This window comes from Parambassis ranga, chromosome 24 (genome assembly GCF_900634625.1).
Source record: "Parambassis ranga chromosome 24, fParRan2.1, whole genome shotgun sequence".
Classification (NCBI taxonomy): domain Eukaryota; kingdom Metazoa; phylum Chordata; class Actinopteri; family Ambassidae; genus Parambassis; species Parambassis ranga.
The window spans coordinates 12659787-12685782 of record NC_041043.1 but is presented as its reverse complement, the minus strand read 5'-3'; the positions used below and the strand labels follow the sequence as shown (position 1 = coordinate 12685782).

The following is a 25996-nucleotide window of genomic DNA, read 5'->3' as shown; positions in this document are numbered from 1 at the left end:
TGGCCACACCATGTTAGCTTCTCTCTTTTATGTCCACTGTGGAGGGTGTATATTCAAATATTAAAAACAGACCACTGAGGCTGCTTCTTTCTTTTTATTCCAGCCAACTTACATGACATTCTCATGTGATGTGATGCTGCGAATGACCAAAAAACTTGTTTTGTACTGCTGCTTCAGTTCACGTTTAGTTCACCTGAAGTGTAATCATTATAATTATAATTCCCTGTTATAAAATAGATACGCTTATTTCCCTGTTATCAAATCCTTTCTCCAAATTGTAGAGAAGTAATCATAACAGCAGAAATGAGCATATTCCACGTACTAAATCCCCGTTTTAGGTCTGTTTCTACAATCAAACAACAGTTTAATTAAAAGAAATTATTTGCCTATAATTCTGTGCATCATCATCATCACCATCTACTCATTAGGCTGATGAAATGCTGTTTGGATAAATCACATCAATCAAATATAAACATCTCTACAGAGAGAAACGTGCTTTGTCCTCCGTCAAACTGTAAATCATGAGGCACAGCCTGGACTAAAAATGACATTTTTTTTATCAGTAGAGGCACTTTTCCTCACTTCTGCTTCAGTTCTCATCATTTCTCTTACTCTCCTCATCCAATGTATAAATTAGTATTTTGGTGCATCATGTATTTCTTCTGCTTCGGTCTTCTTCTTGGGGTCACCCTGACACCGTAGGGACCCACTGCTGGGAGGCTGGTCCTTATCTGCGTCATTGTGGCATCAAGATTATCTTCCATGTTGCTGTTTCCTTATAACACGTCCAACCTGAGGGCTTCTTATCACAAGTCCAATCACCTGTCATGCACATAAATGGAACCACTGAGGAGGATGTGTGATAGAAACAAGAAATGCAGGTTGTTCTATCTAAGTGCCACACTGGTTAAAAAATGTAATAAAGAGATATAAAAGATATATTGTACATTGTAATTAAGTTAAAAAAACATCTATTTCTTTAGTTTAGTTTAGACTTGGATATAAAATCCATGTAAAAAGGGCATAAATATAGACACATATTTATAAAAATATTAATTAAAAATGATATTTTAGGGCTGTTTTTTTGCACAGGGTGCAGTGGTTAGCCTCACAGCAAGGAGGTTCCTGGTTCGATTCTGACTGGGGCCTTTCTGTGTGGAGTTTGCACATCCTCCCTGTGCCTGCGTGGGTTTTCCCCTGTTACTCCAGCTTCCTCCCACATTCTAAAGACATACTAGGTTAACTGGTGACTCTAAATTGCCCAAACGTGTGAGTGTGAGTGGTTGTCTCTTTGTGTGTTGCCCTGCGATGGACTGGTGACCTGTCCAGGGTGTACCCCACCTCTCACCCAAAGCTAGTGCAGCTGGGATAGGCTCCAGCCCCCCGTGACCCTGCACTGCAGGACAAAGCGGGTTAATGGAAGATGGATGGATGTTGATGAAGATTCTCAGTCATCCAGGTCATCATACGTAGAGAAGATTGAAGCAAGGCGTCTGGACTTGTAGAGTTTTCTAGAAAACTCTACAAGTCCAGACGCCTTGCTTCAATCTTCTCTAAGATGGATGGATGGATGGATTTTTTAAGGAGAAATGTTGAAAGGGGAGATACAATAACATATTGATATTTTGTAAACAGACTTGGTTGGTTGTATTTTTTATGTACCTGTAGTTGTTTGTATGTCACTTTATTCTGACCAAAACCTTGAAATGATAAAGTATATATAGTGTATATAGTGAAACATTATATTTATGTCTCCACATTTTACACTTGTAAGTGCAGAGTGAAGAGTACACGCACCTGGCTGATGTCTTGATGTCAAGAAACCAAAGCAAAGGTCTCAGTTTGGCAGTTTTTATTCATCAAATTCCAGACAGACAAAAAGCATCACTGTGATACAATGTACAACACACTCTTCCTCCTCCTCCTCCTCCTCTTCCTTCCTCTGTTTCTCTGCACTCTCTCCTCTGTTTGACTTTCCTCTCCTTCAGCCTTCTCCTCTTCCTCCTCTCTTCACCTCCTCTTTCCTTCAGAGCTCCTCTGAGTGGAAAGCTGAGATCACAGTTCATCAATTAGAATCAAACCACTGATTTAAATTATTGAATACACGCAAACATAACAGCCAGTGTCAGTGCAGGAAGGGGTCATTTTATTTTCTTCTTTTCCTCTCTTTCTCACCGTCTGCTGTGTCTCTGGCCTCTGACCTCGTCTTTATTAAGCTGCTTGTTATGTTCACAGCACAATAACCCTCACTAACCTAACTGTCAATTTGAATGAAGGCATTCTTAAAAGTAGCACTGAAACACACAGACATGTCCAAGTTCAAGCTTGTAAAAGCAGCTAATTAACTGTATTTTCTATGGAACGCTGCTTCTGATAATTGAATACAGATATTTAGATGTTGAGTTCATCTTCCGCCTGAAGCGATCCCACAATGCAAAGTTAAAAGCTCTGTTAGTAAGTGAGTGTGTGCACTCTGACATGATTCACTTGGCTCCTGTAAATGAAAATGTTAAGCAGGGTGTGAATTATGTTTATTAATCATCGTCATCATTTGATGGTTAATCAGTGCGAGGTGATGGGTTTTTTTTTTTTCTTACATGTCAGGGTTTCAGTTAGCTGCTGAATACCTTCTCCTTCCTCATCGGGAGCTATCAAACTGACTGCGAAAGTCCATATCATCTCCAGCCAATCAGTGCTCTCCTGAGCTGTGACGGTGACCGCAGGGCTGGATTTCATTGGACGAACCCCAGCTAGAAAAAAAGAGCAGGATAAACATACGTGTTTATATTTTGGATAATTACTTTTTGCCTTTTGTCACTTTATTTTGATGAAAACAACGGGGCAATTCTAGCACAGTTTGATGTTTTCATGTATTTTTACATCAGAGTTTTAATCATCATCAAGTTTTAAAAGTGGCTTTTTGCTGTGACTTTAACCGCAAAATTTATATTAACAAGACACTGTTAATCACTGTAAAGGGAATGAGAAGTGTGTAGCTTCAGAAATCTACAAAATACCCGTTATTTTTTTATGATAAATTCAAAATGTTTAACAAAATAAGATAAAAAAAAAACGTAATATTTTAAGAAAAGTGAGTTCTGAATATAAACAAATACATAAATCTACAATATACAAATGTACAAATACAGTGTTTTATGATGCAATGTTCAGAAACCAGTGCAAATTTTCCGAAAAATGAAAAATGGTGGATTGCAGTATTTAACAATACACAACGACACAACTGTGTCAGAACTATTGAGCTGAGGCTCAGACTGCAGACCAGGCATGTTAATCAAAGATCAAAGTTCAAAACCCCTGCTCTAGTTTTAGAATATTTTCTCAAACATGTTTATGTGATACAAAGTAAGTGTGACCTCACTTTCAGGCTTGATGACTCCATTCATTTTAGCAATCACAAACAAATCAGTGAAGGCCTGAACTATTTAACACATTTAAAAAAAATCAATATGAAGAGGCAGAGGCAGAATGCTGAGACTAAACCAGTAAAGGACCAGAAAGAGGTTTTAATCAGTGTAAAATCTGTGCTGGTCCAGTCACTGACGACTAACCCTAAAGCTGACGAGGTTTCATCATACGACCACATTTTGGCTTCTTTGGTGCACCATCGAATATAAAGTTGAAACGTCATCCTGCCTCAACATTTTAGACATTTTAGATTAGTTAGCTAATCAATACTCTCCGCATTAGACCAGCATATTGATTCAACAGGTGAGGACTCCTGACAGAGCCACACCCCTCTGTGAACTGATAAGGATGTGTTGTTGGGTTTTCCTGGCTGAAGATAATCACTTACTGTTTTGCATTTCGGCCATCTTTGTAAACAACTCTTTCCAGAAAGAACAGTTGTATCAGTGGTGTGTAAGAGTAGCAACACTTGTCTTCATAAGCACTGTATATATTAGTTGCCTGCGTAGGTGCACACATTTACCTCTTTCACCCTGTGCAGCTGTTAGAGTTCACACGCTACTTATTATATTAGTCTCGCTTTCACAGCATGGTTGCCTGATAGCAAAACAATATTAGATTATATAAGTGTTATACTCTGGAGTAATAGCTTAGAAGTCTTTGCTTGCCTCTAGCTTTTAGACCTCTCTTGGCAATGGCAGGAGGAGGAGGGAGACCTGGGGGAGGAAAGATGTACAATTATAGAAGAAAGAACGCAATGAGAAATTTAAACACAAAAACAACAATCAGCGTCTCACAGCAACATACAGTATACATACAGTATCTTTAATCAATCACAGGGTTAGACACACACCTGTCACACACAACATTAGGACTTATCTCTCCAAGATGCAGCAGACATGCTAAAAACACAACAACACATAAAAAACACTGCAACAACACAGCCAAGACTTCCAGCAGACCTCAAACACTCCAGGTGCTTTTTTTTACCTGTTCTTCCACCCCTGACATTGTCTGTATAAATATGAAGTAATATTACTCACTGACTGTACATTCCTGTATGATGTGATGTCAGATTTACATACTGTAACACCTTGTGATGGTTCTTTAGAAGACGTTTTAAACCTTCCAGCAGGAATCTTACTTTTACATTTCAATAGTGTCCTTTTATAAACCATAGCTTTCATCATTGTACATAGCTCCTTTACATGTGCTGATGTCACACAAACAAATGATATGGTTTAGGAAAAATAGGAAAAAGATGTTGGGGTGAACTGTCCTTTTAATTCAGAGCAGGCCTGATCATATTGGTCAGCAGTCCACAGAGTAGGCAGATATGCAGAAAGATGAGGGGTGGCGGGGTGTGCTCGACATGAAACTCAGTGGCTGTTTAGCTACAATATGGCTTCACTTCTCAACATCTACTACATTTTTTGTTTTAATAGTTTAAGTGGATTGTACAATAATTGCTTGCTGCATTACATTCAGGCATGTCTAAACCAATGAATAAAATACAGCTGCAACAACCAGTTGTGTGGAGTTTGCACATTCTCCCTGCGTGGGTTTTCTCCAGCTTCCTCCCACATTCTAAAGACGTGCTTGTTAGGATAATTGGTGACTTTAAATTGCCTGTAGGTGTGAGTGTGAATTCTTGTTTGTATGTGCATGTCAACCTGTGATGGACTGGTGACCTGTCATGGGTGTAACCCCGCCTCTCACCTGTAGAAAGCTGGGATAGGCTCCAGCCCCCCGTGACAAAGCGGGTTTGGGTGATGGATGGATTACTGGTTGCACAAACAGCACGGCATCCAGTCCTCTTTACACAAAAGCTAATAACTCGTGTTTGCTTCTGTGGTTGTTAAAAATAATAAGCAGGCACTGTGATCATATAGCTCTGCTGTGAGTGTATTATGACAATACACTCTCTAAAGCTCTCTAGCTCTAAAATGCTAAATGCACTGTTTTGATTCTCTCCGTGGTGCTCTTTAATTTTCCCCTTTCCCAGGAGGCAGATACTATCTGTCTGCTCCATGCCTGGTGTGGAGGAGCTGCATACACTGCAGGCTAACGAAGCCTCATAAACAACTGATTAATGCGCTGACATTTCTTTGATTGACACTCCACACTACAATGCCAGAATAAGAAGCTCACATTTTCCCCTTTCCTCTGCTTTTATTCCCGTTGTTTTGTCATTCAGTCTCACCTTTCTACTTCCTTTCTCCAATTCATGACTCTCCCTTCCTCTCTGTTTGCTCTTAGAATCTGACTTTCATGTCCTGATCCTCCTCCGTTCTCTCTCTGTCTCTCTCTCTCCTCTCAGCCTTTCTGCCTTTGTGTGTTTTTCAACTTCAGCGCAGTTTAGCAGGCACATCAAAATGATAACGCACAAAGAAAAGACATGGAAAATACAAATTGTGCAGCAGGGTTATGAAGAAATGAACCCAAGGGGCTCTAGGGAAAATATGCAGGATAAAAAGGAAATGAAGTAGATATAAAGAAAATACACCCCTGAGCTGGGTAAGAGAAGTTAAACAATACGTTTGTTAGTTTTTCTTTCTTTTGATCCCAATAGAGAGGCGGACACATACGCATACTTGGGTTTTATAATCCCAATCAGTAAACAGTGGATTAACCAACAAGTTCCCATGAAAACATCCCACATGTGGTTGATAATATGAGACACATGGTTACATCAATGTAACAGAAGATATGATCATATTGTCTGAAGTCATCCAATTATGGGGCCAATACAGCTACAAAAAGGTTAGGATTGGTAGGGGTACATGCAAATACATTCACTCAGGAGTCCAGGGTTCACGTCCCCCTGACACCACCAGCTGTTTTGTTTTTGTTTTGTTTTTAATCACGGTTGGATTTGGCATAATCAATAAGTTCTTGTCGCCTGGTCGCCTTTTTATGGCTACAACAAGGACGAGTACCTGTGCCCATGAACATGTAGAGATGTGTACAGAGTAATACATACGTGTGTCCAGTTTTCAAGGACTGAAATGTTGACCTCATGTTACGTTTTTTTCTGGTGAGAATGTGCTGAAAAGAATGTATTTTTGTATCGCCTGTCATATAATAAGACTGATAGAGCCACCGAAATCTGTTGGGAGGAGGGCTTTTATGGGGACCATCATGTAGAGTCGCCCCAAAGAAAATAAATAAATATACACTCATAGTATATTATGTGAAATATTGACCCTGATTACTGCATTTATTTCTGTTTTTCATAGAAAGAAGGTTTTGTTACGGTGAGTGATAAAACCCTCACACTCTGCACTCTTTCACTTCCTGCATTTCCTTGACATCTCTGCTTTTTTTATCTCGCTGTTTTATTATTCAGTCTGCTTAAAATTCTGCTGCTTTCTGTCTGTTGTATCCTTTATTAGTACCAACTAACATCCACATAATATTACCAATACAAGTCCTGGCAATGTTCTTTGTTAATGTCTCCTGCTGTTTCATATGCACACACACACACACACACACACACACACAGTGGTCTTTACTGAAATGTCATGGTGTGGGAGAAAAGGCCTTGTGATTGAAAATGCAGCCGTCAACTTGCAAATATTTGCAGCAGAAAATAGAAGATAAACACAAAGTGCAACAGATGCCTGCTTTTTATGTGTATTTCCTCCAATACTCAGAGAAGTGATATACACTATATTACCAAAAGTGCCATTCCATTCCTAACCCATAGGGTTCAATATGATTTCGGTCCACCTTTTGCAGCTATTACAGCTTCAACTCTTCTGGGAAGGCTGTCCACAAGGTTGAGGAGTGTGTTTATAGGAATTTTTGACCATTCTTCCAAAAGCGCATTGGTGAGGTCACACACTGATGTTGGTCGAGAAGGCCTGGCTTTCAGTCTCAGCTCCAATTCATCCCAAAGGTGTTCTATTGGGTTCAGGTCAGGACTCTGTGCAGGCCAGTCAAGTTCATCCACACCACACTCTGTCATCCATGTCTTTATGGACCTTGCTTTGTGCACTGGTGTGGCAGGACGTGGCCTACCACTTCGTGGCTGAGTTACTGTTCACAAACTCCATTTTGTTATGATAGAGCTGACAGTTGACTGTGGAATATTTAGGAGCAGGGAAATTTCAAGACTGGATTTGTTGCACAGGTGGCATCCTATGACAGTTCCACGCTGGAATTCAGTGAGCTCCTCAGAACGGCCCGTTCATTACTTTTGGTAATATAGTGAAACTTTTATTTTCACATCCCTATGTGTAATATAGGTGAAGATCATCTCATTCACAGTCTTCACAAAAATCTGGCATTTCAGGCCTTATTGGCTTCTTTGAATCCAGTATATCAAACAGTGTGTTTGCCATCGAGGGGCCCAGATGAAACACAAACAGCTCCACACATTTGATAAGCGCAGATGTTGATTTGTCGTTGAGTCATTCGGTACTGACAGGTGACAGATTAAAAAATGAATAATAGTGAGCAGATGCTAGCACACAGACAAAGACTGATCACTGAATGCTATGATAAAATAACTGTATAAATATTACAGTATATGCTGATGACACCATTATGAGCACATGCGACTCATCATTAATCATTGTCAAACACCAAATCAGCAAATATCTGTTTCAGTAAATTGCAATAGAAAGACCAAACTTTTTGTTCTTTCCTTTAATTTGTCATGCATCTCACAGGCTGATAAGCACAAGACGCACAAGAACAAGAAAACACTACATTAGGACCATAATAGTTAAAGGGTAAATCAACACTGACTCTCAGAGATAGCAGGCTAATAATGGACATTACTGCTGAGATAGTCAACAGTCTATAGGTGATATAGCTCACATTGGGGAAGTAGCTCAGATTATCTACACTAAATATATAACAGCTTGAATGTTATGCTAACCAGCTAGCCCAGCTGTAATACCATTTTTTGACCCTAGATGGGATAGTGAGTCAAAGTAACGCAGTAAACACAACAGTGGCTGACACTACTTGGTTACTGTCAAACTGTGTTTAGAGACAAATAAAAGAAATGTATCTTGCTTAGGTCTGCTTAGGGAGCACTGGTTTTGTGCTGATTTATCCTTTAAAAGCTCAACAAGCTTGCAAGCACACAGCGAATTAGATCACATCTCTCTGCATCTAATCATCTGCACAGGCGACGTTCTGCAAACAAACATGCCATTGTTTTGTTGTTGTTTTTACCAGGAGATAAACACACGGGGTCGTCACAGTATGATGTGTATTCTTTGGATGGGATGGCAGGTGATTGACAGCATGATGATGATGGAGTGGAGGTGAAAGAGGTGGAGGGAGCAGTGAGGAGAGGAGGAGAGGAGTTAAAGATGAGTGTGTTGGATGTGTCAGGTAAGACTATCCTTACACTGTAGGATAATCCAGATACATGGTGATGTGTAGTAAGAAGTGGTAGATATGAGTAGAACTGATAAAAAGGTCACTGTGCTGGTGGAGCAACCGCACACTGAAATGCAAAACTATAAAACTGTTTGAGTGACTTTTGTATGTAAAACTGTGAAATAATGTTTAAGTACAAGTCATATTTAAATGTCGTATTTGGTTATTACTACACCTGCCAGATACGACACATGGTTACATCTATGCTTATGGAACATATGATTGTATTGCCAACGTAATCCAAACATGGACGGCCACAACATTTAGAGCATTGGGGTGGGGGTACATGCAATGTGGCAGATTTTTTTACTTAGGACTCTGAGGTTCAAGTCCCCCCGACACTGTGAGCTGTTTTGTTTTCAACTTAAGTTAAGTTTGCGTTAAGTCTTTTTTTTAACTTGTGGATAGTTTGGCAGAGTAACTACTGATTAGGTTAGGTGTTTGAACAAAACAGGGTAAGGGTAACACTGATACCATTTTACAAGGAAAAACACTCCTGCATGGTCACTATTTTTGGTTGCCATGGCGAAGAGTCCCCGCCCCCATGTACACAAATTGATGCAGCCAATAGAAATACGCAAATATGTTCCATTTTCAAGGACTGAAATATCAACCTCATGTTACTTTTTCCAGGTGAGGATGGACTGGAAATATATATTTGTTTTTTTTACATTTTTTACAGTGCAGCTGATTGACTAAACAGACTATAACATTGGTCAGGAGGATGAAACACCATCTTTTCCTATTTTTCAGAAACAAAATGCTGTGTTTGTGTTACGTAAATATTAACTCACACTGCATTGCCTGTTACAGGTGGTGCTGCATTGATCACCTCATGTAACACAAACATTTGGTTTTGTGTAAATACCTATGGCTCAGTCTCCTCGCAGCTTTTCCTCATTGTTTTGATTACCTGTGCTGTGTACAAATTAACATAGCATGCTGTAGTGTGTTCTAATTTCTTCATATATTCTATTCTGCTGCAATCAACATTTCTCCTGATCTGCAGATATAAATTAATGGGTTTGTAAGGCTCATTATGGTGCAGACAGTCTTAAGTAGAACTGGGAGTCTTTGAATATTTAGTTTACTCAATCAGTTATACAGGCGTTATCACAGCTGAGCTGATATTCTGTTATCTGTGAAGCTACTAAAGGAGGATCACAGAAAACTAAATGTGATCACTCAACACAATTAAGTTGTGAAATGTAGATAAGATTAAAGACAAGCTGCTCCGCTCTGTGTAAACCAGGGTTTTAAAATGATGCTTCATGTCACTCTTGTGTGCACTTTAAAACCAGCACGTGCCCTTTGAATCCATTCTACTAGTGTGAGGGACAATGAGTGAATAAACTCCAGTATGTGCACAGCTGCTGTACATACTGGTAACATGTGTAATGTAACATGGACGACCATCATTAGGAGTATGACCACTTTTGAAGTCAGCTTCAAAAATGTCTGAGTGCTTGTTGAAAAATGTCTCGGATGAAATGGATGTGTGACTGAACTGTGAAAAATGGCTAATGCATGAATGCATAGAAAGTGTCATTATTAACCTAACAATTACTACAAAACAAACATTATGACCATTTAAAACTCATAAATGCATGATCAAACATTTGAATATGTTCAGTTGTTACCTGTGAGCGTCTTATAATCAAGTAGATCAAACAAGACGATAGCCACTCCTGACCATGTGATGACCAGGGCCACAACCAGCAGCCACGCCATCGGTGAACTAAAGGTTAAAATGACATCGTCCAAAAATGTCCTCTGCCGAGATGGAGGGGCCGCCTCCTTACCGTTGTTCTGAGTGCTGCTCATTGGTGAAGACAGCTGGGGACAAGAGAGAGGAGGAAGACAGAGAAGAAAATGTGAAGAAGGTAGGCAGTCACAAATCATTAATAGCCTTTTATCAGCTGAGGTGACACTTTCTGCAAAGCTCCTCCAGAAACCCTGTCTCACACTTGTGAAAGTGTTTTGATGTTTCAAACAACATGTTTTCATACTGAAAAAATCAACCACAAAACTGCTGTTACGGCAAGGTGCTATAAAAACAAACGACTCCACTAAAGACTTCAAAGATTTAAGGCACTATGAGACTGTAGCTGTGTGTAGATGAAGGCCTGCATCCATCCATGTGTCCATCCATCCATCCATTTTCAACCGCTTATCCGGGGCCAGGTTGCGGGGGCAGCAATCTAAGCACTTCCTCCAGCAGAGGCTCGGACAATCAAGGACTGTGACGTCGCCTGGTATGGCACAGCCGGGGCACACCTTGGAGCCGGGCAGGGCCACAGCTGGGCTCAGCCCGAACGAGCGTCGTGGGGCCGAACTCCCATTGGCTCACCACCTGCGGGAGGAACAGTAAGGGGCTGGTGCATAGAGGATCTGGTGGTGATCGAAGGCAGGGGCCTCGGCGAACCGATCACTGGATACAGAGACTGGCTCTGGGGACATGTACATGTGTATGACGGTGAATAGTCATTGGAGTGAGAGCTCTTTCAGTCAACACAAAATCTTCGATCAAAGCTTAAGTTTTTGAGCCATGTCAGCAAACTGGACAGAAAGCTACATGCTGTGGGCGACAGCGAGGACAATGCAGCCAGACTGATGGGGTCCAGAGTCTGAGGATGAGGATGAAGATGAAGAGTGAAGAGTTGTATGCTTATAATGTTCCTCAATCTTGATTCCGGTGTTATGCCTAAAAACGATCGAGTAACTGCAGTGATGATATTGGCATCCTCACGCTGAGCCTAACTACAGCAACTTCAACCTGTGCATGACAATGAGTAACAGCATGCGTGTCATACAGCAGATGCTTGTTTATGTGATGAATCATTCAGCTATGTGCAATCTACAAGAGGGAGCGGAAGGAGACAAATACAGACTGACGTCTCAAAGATCTGTGCTACAAGAATAACTGCTTCTCCAAAGAAAGATTTCATCAGTGTATGGCAGTGCATGAGGCCATGTTCCTCTAAACCAGGGGTGTCAAAGTCAAATGGACGGAGGGCCAAATAAAACATTTTGCTACAAGTCGAGGGCCGGACTGTCCGAATGTTCATTGAAATCAAAATTTGACCTACTGAAAACCTAACAAATATATTACGATTAGATAAATAAAGCAATATTTTCTTATGACTCTGTCAGTAATTTTTAATTTTCAACAGGCTGGCACAAAAGACAAATATGTCAATACAAAAACACCTCATAACATGAACATTAAATGAACAAAGTGATATTATTCAAGGCACCATCAGCTATATTTTCTCATTTAGCAAAAGTGGGCTGAATTTAAGCAACTTCAAAGAAATAAATAATATCAGCAATTTTCTGCCATTCACTCCAAAAAATAAAGTACAAAAATCTATGAATCAGAAACAAGACTTTCTTCAAGGAAAAGTCATATGTGCAGTGAAAACAAATATTATTTAACTTTTAAATTTGAACAGAGTAAAACTCTAAATATGTCATTGCACAGTAATGTTCACTTTTTTGAGGCTGATGATACTTGGTGGTGTCTCATCTTTTGTACAAGCTCATCAATGTTCGGGGTCAGGCTCTGAGCTGAGGAAATCCTCAGAAATGAGTGAAGGTGTTCAGCAGTAAGTCGACTTCTGTGTGAGGTTTTGTTCAGCTTCATTAATGAAAAAAGTATGTGCTGCCAAACATAGACAAGGTTTGAGCAACCTGGGTGCGCAGCTGGGGCATCGTGTCGGGGAGGAAGCGCGCAAACTCAGCAGCGCACACTGCTGTGTATTTTGCCTTCAGCGCATCATTGCATTGTAGTTCGATTTGGAGGGTTGGCGGTGAGCTTTCTACGTCAACTGCAAATGGATTACTGAGAAGTGCAAACCTGCTTTTTTGTGCTTCAAAGTCCGCAAATCGGTGTCGGAATTCAGCGGCGAGTACACTAATTTTATCAGCAAACTCTGCGCGCGGAAACACACTGGTAGAGAGCTGATCTTTCATGGTCTGACAGCTTGGAAAGTGGCTCAAGTTTTCTTTCCGCATTTGTGCCTCCCATAGAGTCAGTTTGGTTTGAAACGCATTGACAGTACTGTACATATCAGAGATGACATGACCCCGACCCTGCAGCTGCAGGTTCATTGCATTCAGATGGCTCGTAATGTCACACAGAAAAGTCATTTCACACAAAAACCCTTCGTCTCAGTCGCTCAGAAATGCCTTGAACTGGCGGTGATTAAACCGTTGCCTCACGCTCGGTACGTCACCGTTGCATTGTGGGAAATGTAGTTTTGGTGCGTACAAAAAAAATGCTGCAAGCCAGCAGCCCGCGGGCCGGATCTAATAATACATTAATATCATCACGCGGGCCAAATAAAACCCACTCACGGGCCTGATTTGGCCCGCGGGCCTTGGCCTTGACATATGTGCTCTAAACCATGTTACTATAGGGGGCATGCAGCTTTACATAAGCCATCTTACATCTAGCCTCTTATTGTAACGATGATGGATAAACTGAATAGATTTTCACGGTCAAACTGTGAGCGTGACCTCGTCAAACACATCTGACATGGACAAAGGTTCTTTGGGCTGACTGTCAATGCCACATGAATATATCGACATGTTTTTTTCCACCTACACTCAACAAAAATATAAACGCAACACTTTTGTTTTTGCTCCCATGTTTCATGAGATGGACTTGAAGATCTAAACTTCATTCCAGATACACAATATTACCATTCCTCTCAAACATTGTTCACAAATCTGTCTAAATGTGTGATAGTGAGCACTTCTGCTTTGCTGAGATAATCCATCCCACCTCACAGGTGTGCCACATCAAGATGCTGATCTGACATCATGATTAGTGCACAGGTGTACCTCAAACTGCCCACAATAAAAGGCCACCCTGAAATGTGCATTTTGTTTCTGCTTTATTGGCGGTCTGGGGACTCAGAACCAGTCAGTATCTGGTGTGACCACCATTTGCCTCATGCAGTGCAACACATCTTCTTCGCATAGAGTTTATCAGATTGTCTATTGTGGCCTGTGGAATGTTGGTCCACTCCTCTTCAATGGCTGTGCGATGTTGCTGGATATTAGTGGGAACTGGTGCACGCTGTCGTATACGCCGGTCAAACACATCCCAAACATGTTCAATGGGTGACATGTCCGGTGAGTATGCTGGCCATGCAAGAACTGGGACATTTTCAGCTTCCAAGAATTGTGTACAGATCCTTGCAACATGGGGCCGTGCATTATCTTGCTGAAACATGAGGTGATGTTCATGGATGTATGGCACAACAATGGGCCTCAGGATCTCATCACGGTATCTCTGTGCATTCAAAATGCCATCAATAAAATGCACCTGTGTTCTTCGTCCATAACAGATGCCTGCCCATACCATGACCCCACCACCACCATGGGCCACTCGATCCACAACATTGACATCAGCAAAGCGCTCACCCACACGACGCCACACACGCTGTCTGCCATCTGCCCTGAACAATGTAAACCGAGATTCATCCGTGAAGAGAACACCTCTCCAACGTGCTAGACGCCATCGAATGTGAGCATTTGCCCACTCAAGTCTGTTACGGCGACGATCTGGAGTCAGGTTAAGACCCCGATGAGGACGACGAGCATGCAGTTGAGCTTCCCTGAGACGGTTTCTGACAGTTTGTGCAGAAATTGTTTGGTTATGCAAACCAATTGTTTCAGCAGCTGTCTGAGTGGCTGGTCTCAGACGATCTCGGAGGTGAACCTGCTGGATGTGGAGGTCCTGGGCTGGTGTGGTTACTCGTGGTCTGCGGTTGTGAGGCCGGTTGGATGTACTGCCATATTCTCTGAAACGCCTTTGGAGACGGCTTATGGTGGAGAAATGAACATTCAATGCACGAGCAACAGATCTGGTTGACATTCCTGCTGTCAGCATGCCAATTGCACGCTCCCTCAATGCTTGTGGCATCTGTGGCATTTTGCTGTGAGACAAAACTGCACATTTCAGGGTGGCCTTTTATTGTGGGCAGTTTGAGGTACACCTGTGCACTAATCATGATGTCAGATCAGCATCTTGATGTGGCACACCTGTGAGGTGGGATGGATTATCTCAGCAAAGCAGAAGTGCTCACTATCACACATTTAGACAGATTTGTGAACAATGTTTGAGAGGAATGGTAATATTGTGTATCTGGAATGAAGTTTAGATCTTCAAGTCCATCTCATGAAACATGGGAGCAAAAACAAAAGTGTTGCGTTTATATTTTTGTTGAGTGTATCTGCAAAGAACATGAAGCCATTTCTACAGCGAATTCCATCCAGCCATTATCATTCTCTTCACCTCTGAGAGTCAAAGTACATCCTGGACAGGCTGCCTGTCTATTGAAGAGCCAACATAAAAAGACAACCAGACTTGCCGATTGAAAATGCCCACGTTAACAATCACCCACACAGTTACAAGGGTAACATGCAAATTCCACACAGAAAGGCCCCAACCAGACCCGAGCCTGGAACCTTTAGGGTGCCAGCACTAACCAATGTACCACCTGCCTCCCAATCCAATCCAATCCAATCCAATTCATTCATCTAGCCGGATTGGCTTACATCTGGCTCAGGTCTGAACGCAAATGTGGCTAGCAAATCCTGCTAGCGACATGATACGTCCGGTTCAAAACAACTGTAAACAACCATAAACAACCATCGAACTACTACAGCTTTCCCCTGAGTTTATTTTTGACAGGGCTAAAAGGAATAAACTGCTTTTAGAACTGAAAAAATCAAAAGAACGAGCGACACGGGACAAAAAAACACATGACGCATGCTCACATGCCGTCCTACCACAGCCTAAACAGACTCTGTATTTTACAAGGCGCCACCTAGCGGTTTGGAGGACAACAAACACGGACATGTGTGTGTGATAGCCAGGTTCGAAAATAGTATCCAGTTTAAAGGCTATGACAATGATTTAATCCCACTCTAGCTGGATTGACTTTCTCCAGTGTGAACAGTGCCTAAAACAACTTAACGCTGCTCAAATTAGTCATTTTAGTATCTACCAATATCTGCTAATACTATCATGCATCCCTTCTATAACACACATATGTTGAAGGATATGCACTGCTGTTCTCTCTGCCGAGTCTCACTCAGTGTATTTATAACTATATAGTGATAGTTAAACTGGCGATCTGATTCATATGTAAGAAATAAATCAGTCTTTTTAATGAGGCTCTAAAATATGCAGACCCTGCACAGGTCCAGCTGAGGCGTCCGTTATGATTTATTATTATGTTTATTGAGAGAATTAGATTCTCAGCTCTACTGCCAATTAGTATTAAATGAATGTAGAGTGGTGACAATGCTCTCGTTGTCCTCTCATTATATAATACACATACCTCACAGCAAAATTCTCCCCACATCATCTCTCAATATATGAGGAAATTGATCATTTCTTTCTTTCTTTCTTTCTTTCTTTCTTTCTTTCTTTCTTTCTTTCTTTCAGGATATACTGTATGTCCTTTGGTCTGGTTGTATATTGTAAAGAATTGGTACGTTTTGATTCAGTAGCTGCTCTCAGGCTGACCTTTCTGTTGCTGCGTTCAGCTAACAAACTGCAAAATCAATTTAACATAATTCTACCCACACACACACACATATACACAGAGGAAAGTTGAGCATCGATCTGCCGAACAACAACCGGCGCGTGTGTGCCATTTCAAAAGTAAAGCAGCGAGTGCCTGTGTGCGTGATATAAAAGCTGACCATTGATCAACCGAAGCCTTTGTAACAGATTCTCAGGCCAGCGAATTGATCCACAGCAGGTAAAACAGCCACAATGACAAAACACTGGAGTGCAGTCAAAATGTCCTGCAGCAGATGGAGAAAAGGCTGCACTGTGCAATCATCCACTTCACCATTCTGCTCCAAAGCACATGAAATGATAGTATATGCTTATTCCTCCATGTTTTATGGCTCCTGTCAAAGCCTGAGTCACAGAGTGAAACCGCTTCCCGCTATTGTACTCGTCTGTCTGTCCTCTTTTCAGATACAGATGACCCAGCCCACCTGTTGTTACTATTAAGTGCTGATCTTCACACATTCACACGCACAAGGACACCAACTGCTGCTGCTGCCTCCTCCACACCAAAGGAATGAACAGAATTAGAACAATGTGGGTGCAGGCAACTAACCGACACTGAAGGGCAAATGGAAGGTGACAGCAGGTTAGTCCACACTGTGAGTTACTGAATGCTGTTCAGGAATTATAGCTATAACATTTCCAAAGTTATCATCAGTCCATCCAGCCTTAGCAGACACACCCTCTTCCCAGCCACCACCTTAAGCTTCTCTGGCAACATACTGAGGCATTTCCAGGCTATCTGAGACATACAGTCCCTCCAGCATGGCCTGGTTCTGCCTTGAGGCCTTCTCATGGTTGGACATAACCAGAACACCTCATGAGAGTAGCGCCCAGAAGCCCAATCAAGTGCCTTCTCCTAACGTGGAAGAGCAGCAACTCTACTCTGAGCTTGCCCCAGATGACCAAAGTCCTCACCCTATCTCTGTCTCAATGTGAGAGTTAGTCACTACCCACAGCTTGGTACCAAAGGGGGGAGTAGTACTGCAGATCAGCTAATACATTGCAAGCCTTGCCTTCTGGCTCAGTTATCACATATCACCTTAGTTGTGGTTAGCAATGATCTTTTCTGTCTACTAGTAGGCTACCAATTTGTCCAATATTGCCTATTCAATGTATTGATAATTTGACCTAATCATCCTTACACCTCTGCTGGAGCGTGTTACCTTGGTAACCCAGGAAATGGCAGATACCATTTAGCTCGGCTACTTATCAAGATCATGTGAGACACTTTCTTTCATCACTAGTGAGTGATAATTGTAGTGATTACACCTACTGAAGTTATAGGTAGACAAAGGCAGATGCCTACACCAGCCATGCAGTGACTAACCAGTGTGAAGTTGACCAACAGACCCTCTCTCTCTGTGTTCCACCATTGCTCTCCTGTTGCTCATTCAGAATGACTTAAAACGAAACTGACGAAACGCCGCCTCAGTGCGCGTTTCAAAGGACACGGTGGCATTGTGCAATCCATGGTGTCACTTGAGTCAATTGTGCTTCCACCTTACCGGCTCACCCACAGTCACACAGTGTTTAATCTGCCTGTGACTCTAACCTCTGATGGCATCTAAGAGTAACAGAGGAACTGGTTGTGTGAATGAGTCTTTTGAAAAAAAGTGTACACATCCAGGTCTGGAGCCAAAGGACAGATTTTTATTATTATTTATTTTTTACTCATTAGTTTAAAAGAACAAAGACTGGAGGGTAAAAAGAGCAGAAAGAGGACATGATTAATCATTCCACATAGATTATTATCAAATAGAATAATTGTATGGAGTTCACAACACCCACATGAAGGCATGTCTTAAAACTCTCAGAGCTATAAGTGGAGGATATATTTAAGGCCATTAACACCGTGAACCACTGACAACATATCCTCACATGAGGTAGATTGAACACATTAACTTGGTGAATTCACATTTATTTATATTCACTGTTTTTAACTGTTTCTTTTAAAGAGTAGTTTGGCGAAATATCCTGCAAGCGCAACAGGTTAATGATGAAAAGAAAATGTGTCTTTAAAATGTATTAATGCACGTTAGCTAGGTCTCAATGTGCTCACTGAGAGCTAGCTCTCTGTAGTTATTTTTAATGACAATGAGAAATGTGTGCCAAGACCCCAAGGTTTCAGTAACACCAGTATCTGATCATTATTATAAAGTTCAGCTGGAGTGAAATGGATTTTTAAAGTACCTTTGAGTTTGGTAGATGTTCAATGATAACCTTCAGTCCTTCAAAGGCTCTGGAAATGCAGCGTTACCATAGAAATAAGCGTGTAAATCCTTTTGATTGTGAGAAAAGACGCTGAAAATCAGACAAAAAAAAAAAACACAACAATTATCTTGAGCTGGATCGCAGCAGGGCTAAAAATACACTAAACTTCCCCACAGGAGAAAATAGAGTATAATTCTTCTGTTTATAACGTCCCCGGTAGTTTAAAAAGGCATTTTGAAAGGTTTCAGTTTGAGAGAGAAGTCAGACAGAAAAGGGAGAGAGAGCAAATCAGAGGAGGGAAGGACCCACTGACAGTCACCCTGCCCCCTCTGAAGGTCCAAAATAGAGAGATAAAAAAGTGCAGGGAGGGAGGAAGAGGGGAGGGAGGGGAGGGAGGGGAGGGAGGAACCCCAAGATGGTGAAAAGGAGGAAAGTGCAAATAGAGAAGAAGATGATGAAGATTATCATTAATGTTATAATGATAATTTTCTGATCTACACTGTAAAAAATACACATTCAAATAAACACTACAATTATAGATGTGTCTTATTCTGTAGGAGTTACAGGAGACCAAACAGTCTCAGTGCTCTTGACAACAAAGGAAACGTATTTCCTCCTATGTTTGTCAAGCAGAGGTCAAAGTGAAGAGTAAATAAGTGAATAAATATCTGGCTGAACCCCCATGTGAGTTTTTTAACCCCTGTCAGAACCCAATTCTGAGACCCAGGTAAAATGAGTGTGTGCATGTGTGTGTAGTGTGTGTGTGTGTGTGTGTGTGTGGGAAGGAGTAACCTGACCCCCAGTCTTGCCCTGGGAGCCTGCACTGCAGAGGCTAAAATTAGCGATACAGACAGCAGCTGGTGTTAACATTGGACTGGACTGCTTTAAATGTAGGGCACACAGGGGGGCTGAGGTCTGGGGGGAGACGACACACACACACAAACACAGAAAATTTAGGTCTTCACTTCTACACAAAAATATACTTGTAGTGTTGTATACCCACTTTGAATGTCATCAAATGACCATTATTAGTTGTGCTTACTCCTCAACCTACCATCAGGTGTGTTATCAAATGCATATTGGGATGGTTTAGCTACCAGAAGTAATGGAATATGTTTAGGAAAAGACAATAGTTTGCCTTAGAACACATGCTTCGGCCTAAAAAGGGTTGATAGCAGCTCCACCAAATATTGAGTAACCACGAACCCTTTCACATTAGACTGCCTTTACACTCCACTACTCACAAGAGGGGAAGGAGGTGAAGCAACATCCACAACATCACCTGCAGACCTCACCTGGGCTCTGAACACCTCCTCCTCTCAGCTGTTGTTGAACGTTTATAAAGCACATGACAGAAATAATGTGGCCGGACTGGTCAAAACGGTGCCAAGGATGGTAGGAAGCCCCCTTCCAGACCTGAACTCGATGTATGCTGGCTAGCTAAGGAAGAAGGCCAGCAGCGTGGAAGCAGATCACCACCCACCGGGGTCACAGACTGTTTGTTTCCCTGCCTTCAGGGCGGAGATACGGTGCGGTTAGATCACACAAAGCAGACTGAGAAACAGCTTCTTCCAAAGAGCTTGGCAGCTTCTTGCCATCACACCTACTGCTGCCACAAAGTGGTACATAAGTGCCCTTCATTACATTACAATCTAAATATTTCATGCGCCTGCTGCTGTTTATAACCCTGTTTTATTAATAACTGAGACCCACCAAACAGAATTTTTTGTACAATGAAGATAAAGAAAGAAAGATTAAATAACAACATAGGAGCAGGATAACAGAACCTCTTTATACCCGTTATTATTAGCTAGTATTGGCTGGCTGCAGTTGTCATTTACTTTTTGTGCTGCTGCACACACACACACACACACACACACAGCCATGAGAGATATTCTGATGAAACCAACCATCCAAAGTAATTCTGATGAAACTAACAGCAATCAAAAAGAACAACAGACTGCACTGTCGTACACTGTGTGTGCTCTTGTTGGTGACAGAGAAATACTGAGATGTACCACAGGCACCACCATAGACCCTCTGTCAGGTCAGGAGAAATTGGCTTTTTGACTATTATTGTGTAGGAGCTGGCAGAGGTTGGAAGAGAAGAGAGGCTGTTCAGCCCTGCTGCTGCCTGTTCAGCACCTCAGTCAGAGAACAAGGACAAGCTCTCACCTGAGGGCGGCATGGAGACACGGCACGATGTGACGTGACCAAGAAGCTGCTGCTCCAACCCCTCCAGGTGACATGTGGCACCTTTTGCAGATTCAGACCTTGGTTTTCATGCCTCTCTGTACTAAAGAGGGTGCAGGGTGTTAGTGTTAACTTTACACAAGAACTACTGGCATACACAACAACCCCAAACCATGATGGTTTCCTAAACCTTACCCACTAACATGAGACACAACGCTGAACTTGCGTCAAAGTCTATTTTTGTACATCTTTACCCATCATATTTGCATACACTGATTAGCCACAGCACTGTGAATGGTCCCAGCAGCCCCATACGCAACAAACCGCGAGGCACTGAGTATTTTGACACCTTTAATAATAATAATAATAATAATACATTGAACTTATATAGCGCTTTTCTAGGACACTCAAAGAAGCTTTACAGATGCATTATTCATTCACACCACATTCACACAGAGTGGCAGTGGTAAACTACAGATGTAGCCACAGCTCCCCAGGGGGAGACTGACAGAGACATGGCTGCCAAGGTGCACCTATGGCCTCTCTGACCGCTGCCGATTCATTTATACACATTCGTACACCAGTTAGTGCACTGGCAATGCGGGTAAAGTGCCTTGCACACACACACACAATGACTAGGGCAGAGCTGGGATCGAACCGCCAACCTTCCGATTATTGGAACCACTGAGCCACTGCTGCCCTTTATATCAGAATCAGCCGGAATTTTGAGCAAATTAGGCAACTCGTTAGTCTGTCAGTGGTCAGAATGTTATGCCACCCAAAGATTTTCTTTTGACCTAAGTCCTAAAGGAGTCGGTGACATCACTGGGTTGGTCGGTGTGAAAGTCCGACAGTAGCTGACATAAGCTGACAGGCACCCTGACTTACACTCAACAAAAATATAAACGTAACACTTTTGTTTTTGCTCCCATGTTTCATGAGATGGACTTGAAGATCTAAACTTCATTCCAGATACACAATATTACCATTCCTCTCAAACATTGTTCACAAATCTGTCTAAATGTGTGATAGTGAGCACTTCTGCTTTGCTGAGATAATCCATCCCACCTCACAGGTGTGCCACATCAAGATGCTGATCTGACATCATGATTAGTGCACAGGTGTACCTCAAACTGCCCACAATAAAAGGCCACCCTGAAATGTGCAGTTTTGTCTCACAGCAAAATGCCACAGATGCCACAAGCATTGAGGGAGCGTGCAATTGGCATGCTGACAGCAGGAATGTCAACCAGATCTGTTGCTCGTGCATTGAATGTTCATTTCTCCACCATAAGCCGTCTCCAAAGGCGTTTCAGAGAATATGGCAGTACATCCAACCGGCCTCACAACCGCAGACCACGAGTAACCACACCAGCCCAGGACCTCCACATCCAGCAGGTTCACCTCCGAGATCGTCTGAGACCAGCCACTCAGACAGCTGCTGAAACAATTGGTTTGCATAACCAAACAATTTCTGCACAAACTGTCAGAAACCGTCTCAGGGAAGCTCAACTGCATGCTCGTCGTCCTCATCGGGGTCTTAACCTGACTCCAGATCGTCGCCGTAACAGACTTGAGTGGGCAAATGCTCACATTCGATGGCATCTAGCACGTTGGAGAGGTGTTCTCTTCACGGATGAATCTCGGTTTACATTGTTCAGGACAGATGGCAGACAGCGTGGCGTCGTGTGGGTGAGCGCTTTGCTGATGTCAATGTTGTGGATCGAGTGGCCCATGGTGGTGGTGGGGTCATGGTATGGGCAGGCATCTGTTATGGACGAAGAACACAGGTGCATTTTATTGATGGCATTTTGAATGCACAGAGATACCGTGATGAGATCCTGAGGCCCATTGTTGTGCCATACATCCATGAACATCACCTCATGTTTCAGCAAGATAATGCACGGCCCCATGTTGCAAGGATCTGTACACAATTCTTGGAAGCTGAAAATGTCCCAGTTCTTGCATGGCCAGCATACTCACCGGACATGTCACCCATTGAACATGTTTGGGATGTGTTTGACCGGCATATACGACAGCGTGCACCAGTTCCCACTAATATCCAGCAACATCGCACAGCCATTGAAGAGGAGTGGACCAACATTCCACAGGCCACAATAGACAATCTGATAAACTCTATGCGAAGAAGATGTGTTGCTTTGCATGAGGCAAATGGTGGTCACACCAGATACTGACTGGTTCTGAGTCCCCAGACCGCCAATAAAGCAGAAACAAAATGCACATTTCAGGGTGGCCTTTTATTGTGGGCAGTTTGAGGTACACCTGTGCACTAATCATGATGTCAGATCAGCATCTTGATGTGGCACACCTGTGAGGTGGGATGGATTATCTCAGCAAAGCAGAAGTGCTCACTATCACACATTTAGACAGATTTGTGAACAATGTTTGAGAGGAATGGTAATATTGTGTATCTGGAATGAAGTTTAGATCTTCAAGTCCATCTCATGAAACATGGGAGCAAAAACAAAAGTGTTGCGTTTATATTTTTGTTGAGTGTATATAGTCAGTCGCCAGCGTGTACCTGTTTACACAGGGGTTGCTACAAATGCTAGCACAGCAGCTAACATCATTTCAGCACTACTTGCCAATGAACCAAGTAAGAGACAAAGCATGAAAGTGGACACTGGAAAATCCTCACTACATCTAGTGTCAGTACAACAAATGGGACGTTCCTTGTGTCGCTTTTAGCTTTGCAGATATTGTCGAAGCTGCCACTGCTGACGTCCACATCAACCAACCCAGTGATCTCACTGCCTCTGCTAGGACAAGATGGCACTGCACATGTTAGAAAAAGTCTAAATAAAAGTGAGACTATGTTAATCCTGCTTGATTGGTAGTTGGTTTTTCCTACAAGGACACTTTCAAATTCAAGGCAAGCAAATACGTTTTATGGTGAATAAGTGGCTATTAATAGTGAAGAGAGAAGTCTATAATTATCTGAGATGCTTGATAATATCTGATAGCTCACAGGTACATGGACGAGTCTATTTAATTACATGTTTGTCTTCACTTTTCAAATTAATGAGTGAGTAAAACTGTCGATTCTTTTAGTACAAATTGTGCTCTGTCAGTAAGACTGCTGCAGTTTTTGATGGCTGCAGGCTGTTATCCAGCAGAGGACAGCGAGGACACAGTTATTAAAACAGCTGCAAAGAACACAACAGTCATATATCAAGCGTGTATGTCTGTCACTCCATAACAATGCTCTGCTCCTTCATTACTGCGTGACTTCTTAACCTATACCCATTTTTTATACCTCTCCAGCACCTTTCTCTTCTCTGCCTCCCTCCCTAACTCTGTGTCCTCCTCTCACCCTCACCCCTTGGTCCTTTCTGTCTTCCTCTTCCTTTCCCTTATAGTCTCCTCTCCTGTCCTCCTTTTCTTTCTTTATATCCAAACTGTTCTAGTTACACCTCTTTCCTTCCATCTCTCCTTTCACCCCCTGTGCTTCTGTCTTCTGTCCTCCCCACTGTATCCCTTGCTGTCTTTGTGCCTCTCACTCCCACAACACACACACACACACACACACACTTCTTATTAAATTAGTAATAATGTCACCATGCTCCCTCCCAGGAGGCCAGTGTTATTGACTTCATTATGCAAATGTAAACCAGCCCAAAGCTATATTACTGATGGGATAAGACACTTACACACACACACATATACACACACTCTTTCTCTCTCACACACACACACACATGCTGTTTGTAGGGCGAGTGTGCTGGCCAGGAAAAAAAATTCTTGCTGTTTCAGATAATTATGTCAACCAAAGGAGTTGATATGTGTATTAGCATGAAATCTGCTCAATCCAAAAGTCCTGGGGCTGCTGATATGTGTCTTAGAGTGACAATGTGTTAGCGTATAATAGAACAGAATACAAAAGAACAGGAGGGCAACACAAAAGCTGTGCCTTAAATCAGGGGCTCCATCCCTTCGAGGGACTCTTCATGAAACGGTCTGCACTTAAAAATGTCTTTTCTTGGCTTTTAACGCTTTGTTTGCTTCCCCCTGTATTCTCACTAGACTCATCTTAGACTAAATCTTGAAAGAAATCCACAAATCTACATTTCTTGGCCACATTTGAGTCCTCCTCCTCGAAGCAGTCTGTTTCTGTATCTATCGTTACTACATTTCTTTTGATTTTATGTATTATTATTATTATTATTATTATAACAAAATTGTTTCCCTAATTAAAGGAATTGTTACTTTTAATGTCAACAATATGCTCTTTGTCAGATCTAACTACACTGAGAACCTTTTCATTAACACATTTTGTAATTTCTGGCCACTGGTTAATGTTTTCAGTGCCAAAAGTGTGTAAAAAATGAGCAACTTTTCACAGAAAACAGGCCGACGTGGATGCACGCCAAGGTGGATGTACCTCCAAACAAGTACCTGAGTGGCCTTTTGAAGTAATTTTGTCTTTGTGTTTTTGGCCGGAGAGTGAAAGACATGGTCTCATCTCACCTCTGATCTGCTGGACATTTGCGGTTCTCTTTTCCTTGCAACTTGCGACTGGCTGGTTAGAGCAGCCAAACCACGCTGTGTCTTGATACAAGTTCACAGGCCTGGAAACGTACTAGAGCGTATACAGTAAACACACAAGCTTGCATATGTACACACACACACACATTTTCAAAGTATTGGCAGAGGCAAGCAGGACAGATGGAAAGGCAGCAGAGAGCAGGGAGGAAGTGGAAATTAAAGTCACAGTGTCAGGATGAACAGTTCGAGCTCAGGGTCTAACTATAACTACTGTTCATTTCCGCTGACATAAGGGAAAAAATAACACTTAATACTATTTTAAATAAGACCAAAAATTAAATGATTTTATTATTGTTGTGTACTGAAATCATGCTGTGATTTATTGTGTTTATTTTCATGATTGTGCTTTACTTTTACTTTTACCTTTAGTCCTGGGTGGCGAGGTGTGGCTTGGACCAGCAGAGGGGCGGGCTTACCTGTATCTGGTTTTCAGGGACGGCCTTCTTAAGCCAGAGGACGACTCACCTTCGACGCTGGATTGTCTCCTCTTGTGGTACTCTCTCGCCGCCGGTTCTCTTGTTATTCTGGTAAAACTCTGGTAATTTGGATTACCTCTGGAATTAATGTTTGTGTCTCGTCCTCCAGGAACTCACCTCG

General features: G+C 42.1%; 1 protein-coding gene across 4 annotated transcripts; it reads right to left on the bottom strand.

Annotated features, from left to right (window-relative positions):
- Positions 1 to 1835: 1835 nt before the first annotated feature.
- On the bottom strand, positions 1836 to 18953 carry trdn (triadin). Of its 4 annotated transcripts, none has more exons than XM_028397486.1 (6): positions 18620 to 18953; positions 10467 to 10662; positions 8617 to 8658; positions 4095 to 4142; positions 2598 to 2750; positions 1836 to 2049 (listed from the first exon to the last, which is right to left on the bottom strand). In XM_028397486.1, exons 2-6 carry the CDS (start codon positions 10648 to 10650, stop codon positions 2027 to 2029), a joined length of 450 nt encoding a protein of 149 aa, XP_028253287.1. In that variant the 5' UTR covers positions 10651 to 10662; positions 18620 to 18953; the 3' UTR covers positions 1836 to 2026. The 4 variants fall into 4 exon arrangements, with proteins under 4 accessions (XP_028253287.1, XP_028253289.1, XP_028253288.1 ...); XM_028397488.1 differs by having other exon boundaries at positions 2628 to 2750; XM_028397487.1 differs by lacking the exon at positions 8617 to 8658 and adding an exon at positions 4417 to 4440.
- Between the last annotated feature and the right edge of the window lie 7043 nt (positions 18954 to 25996).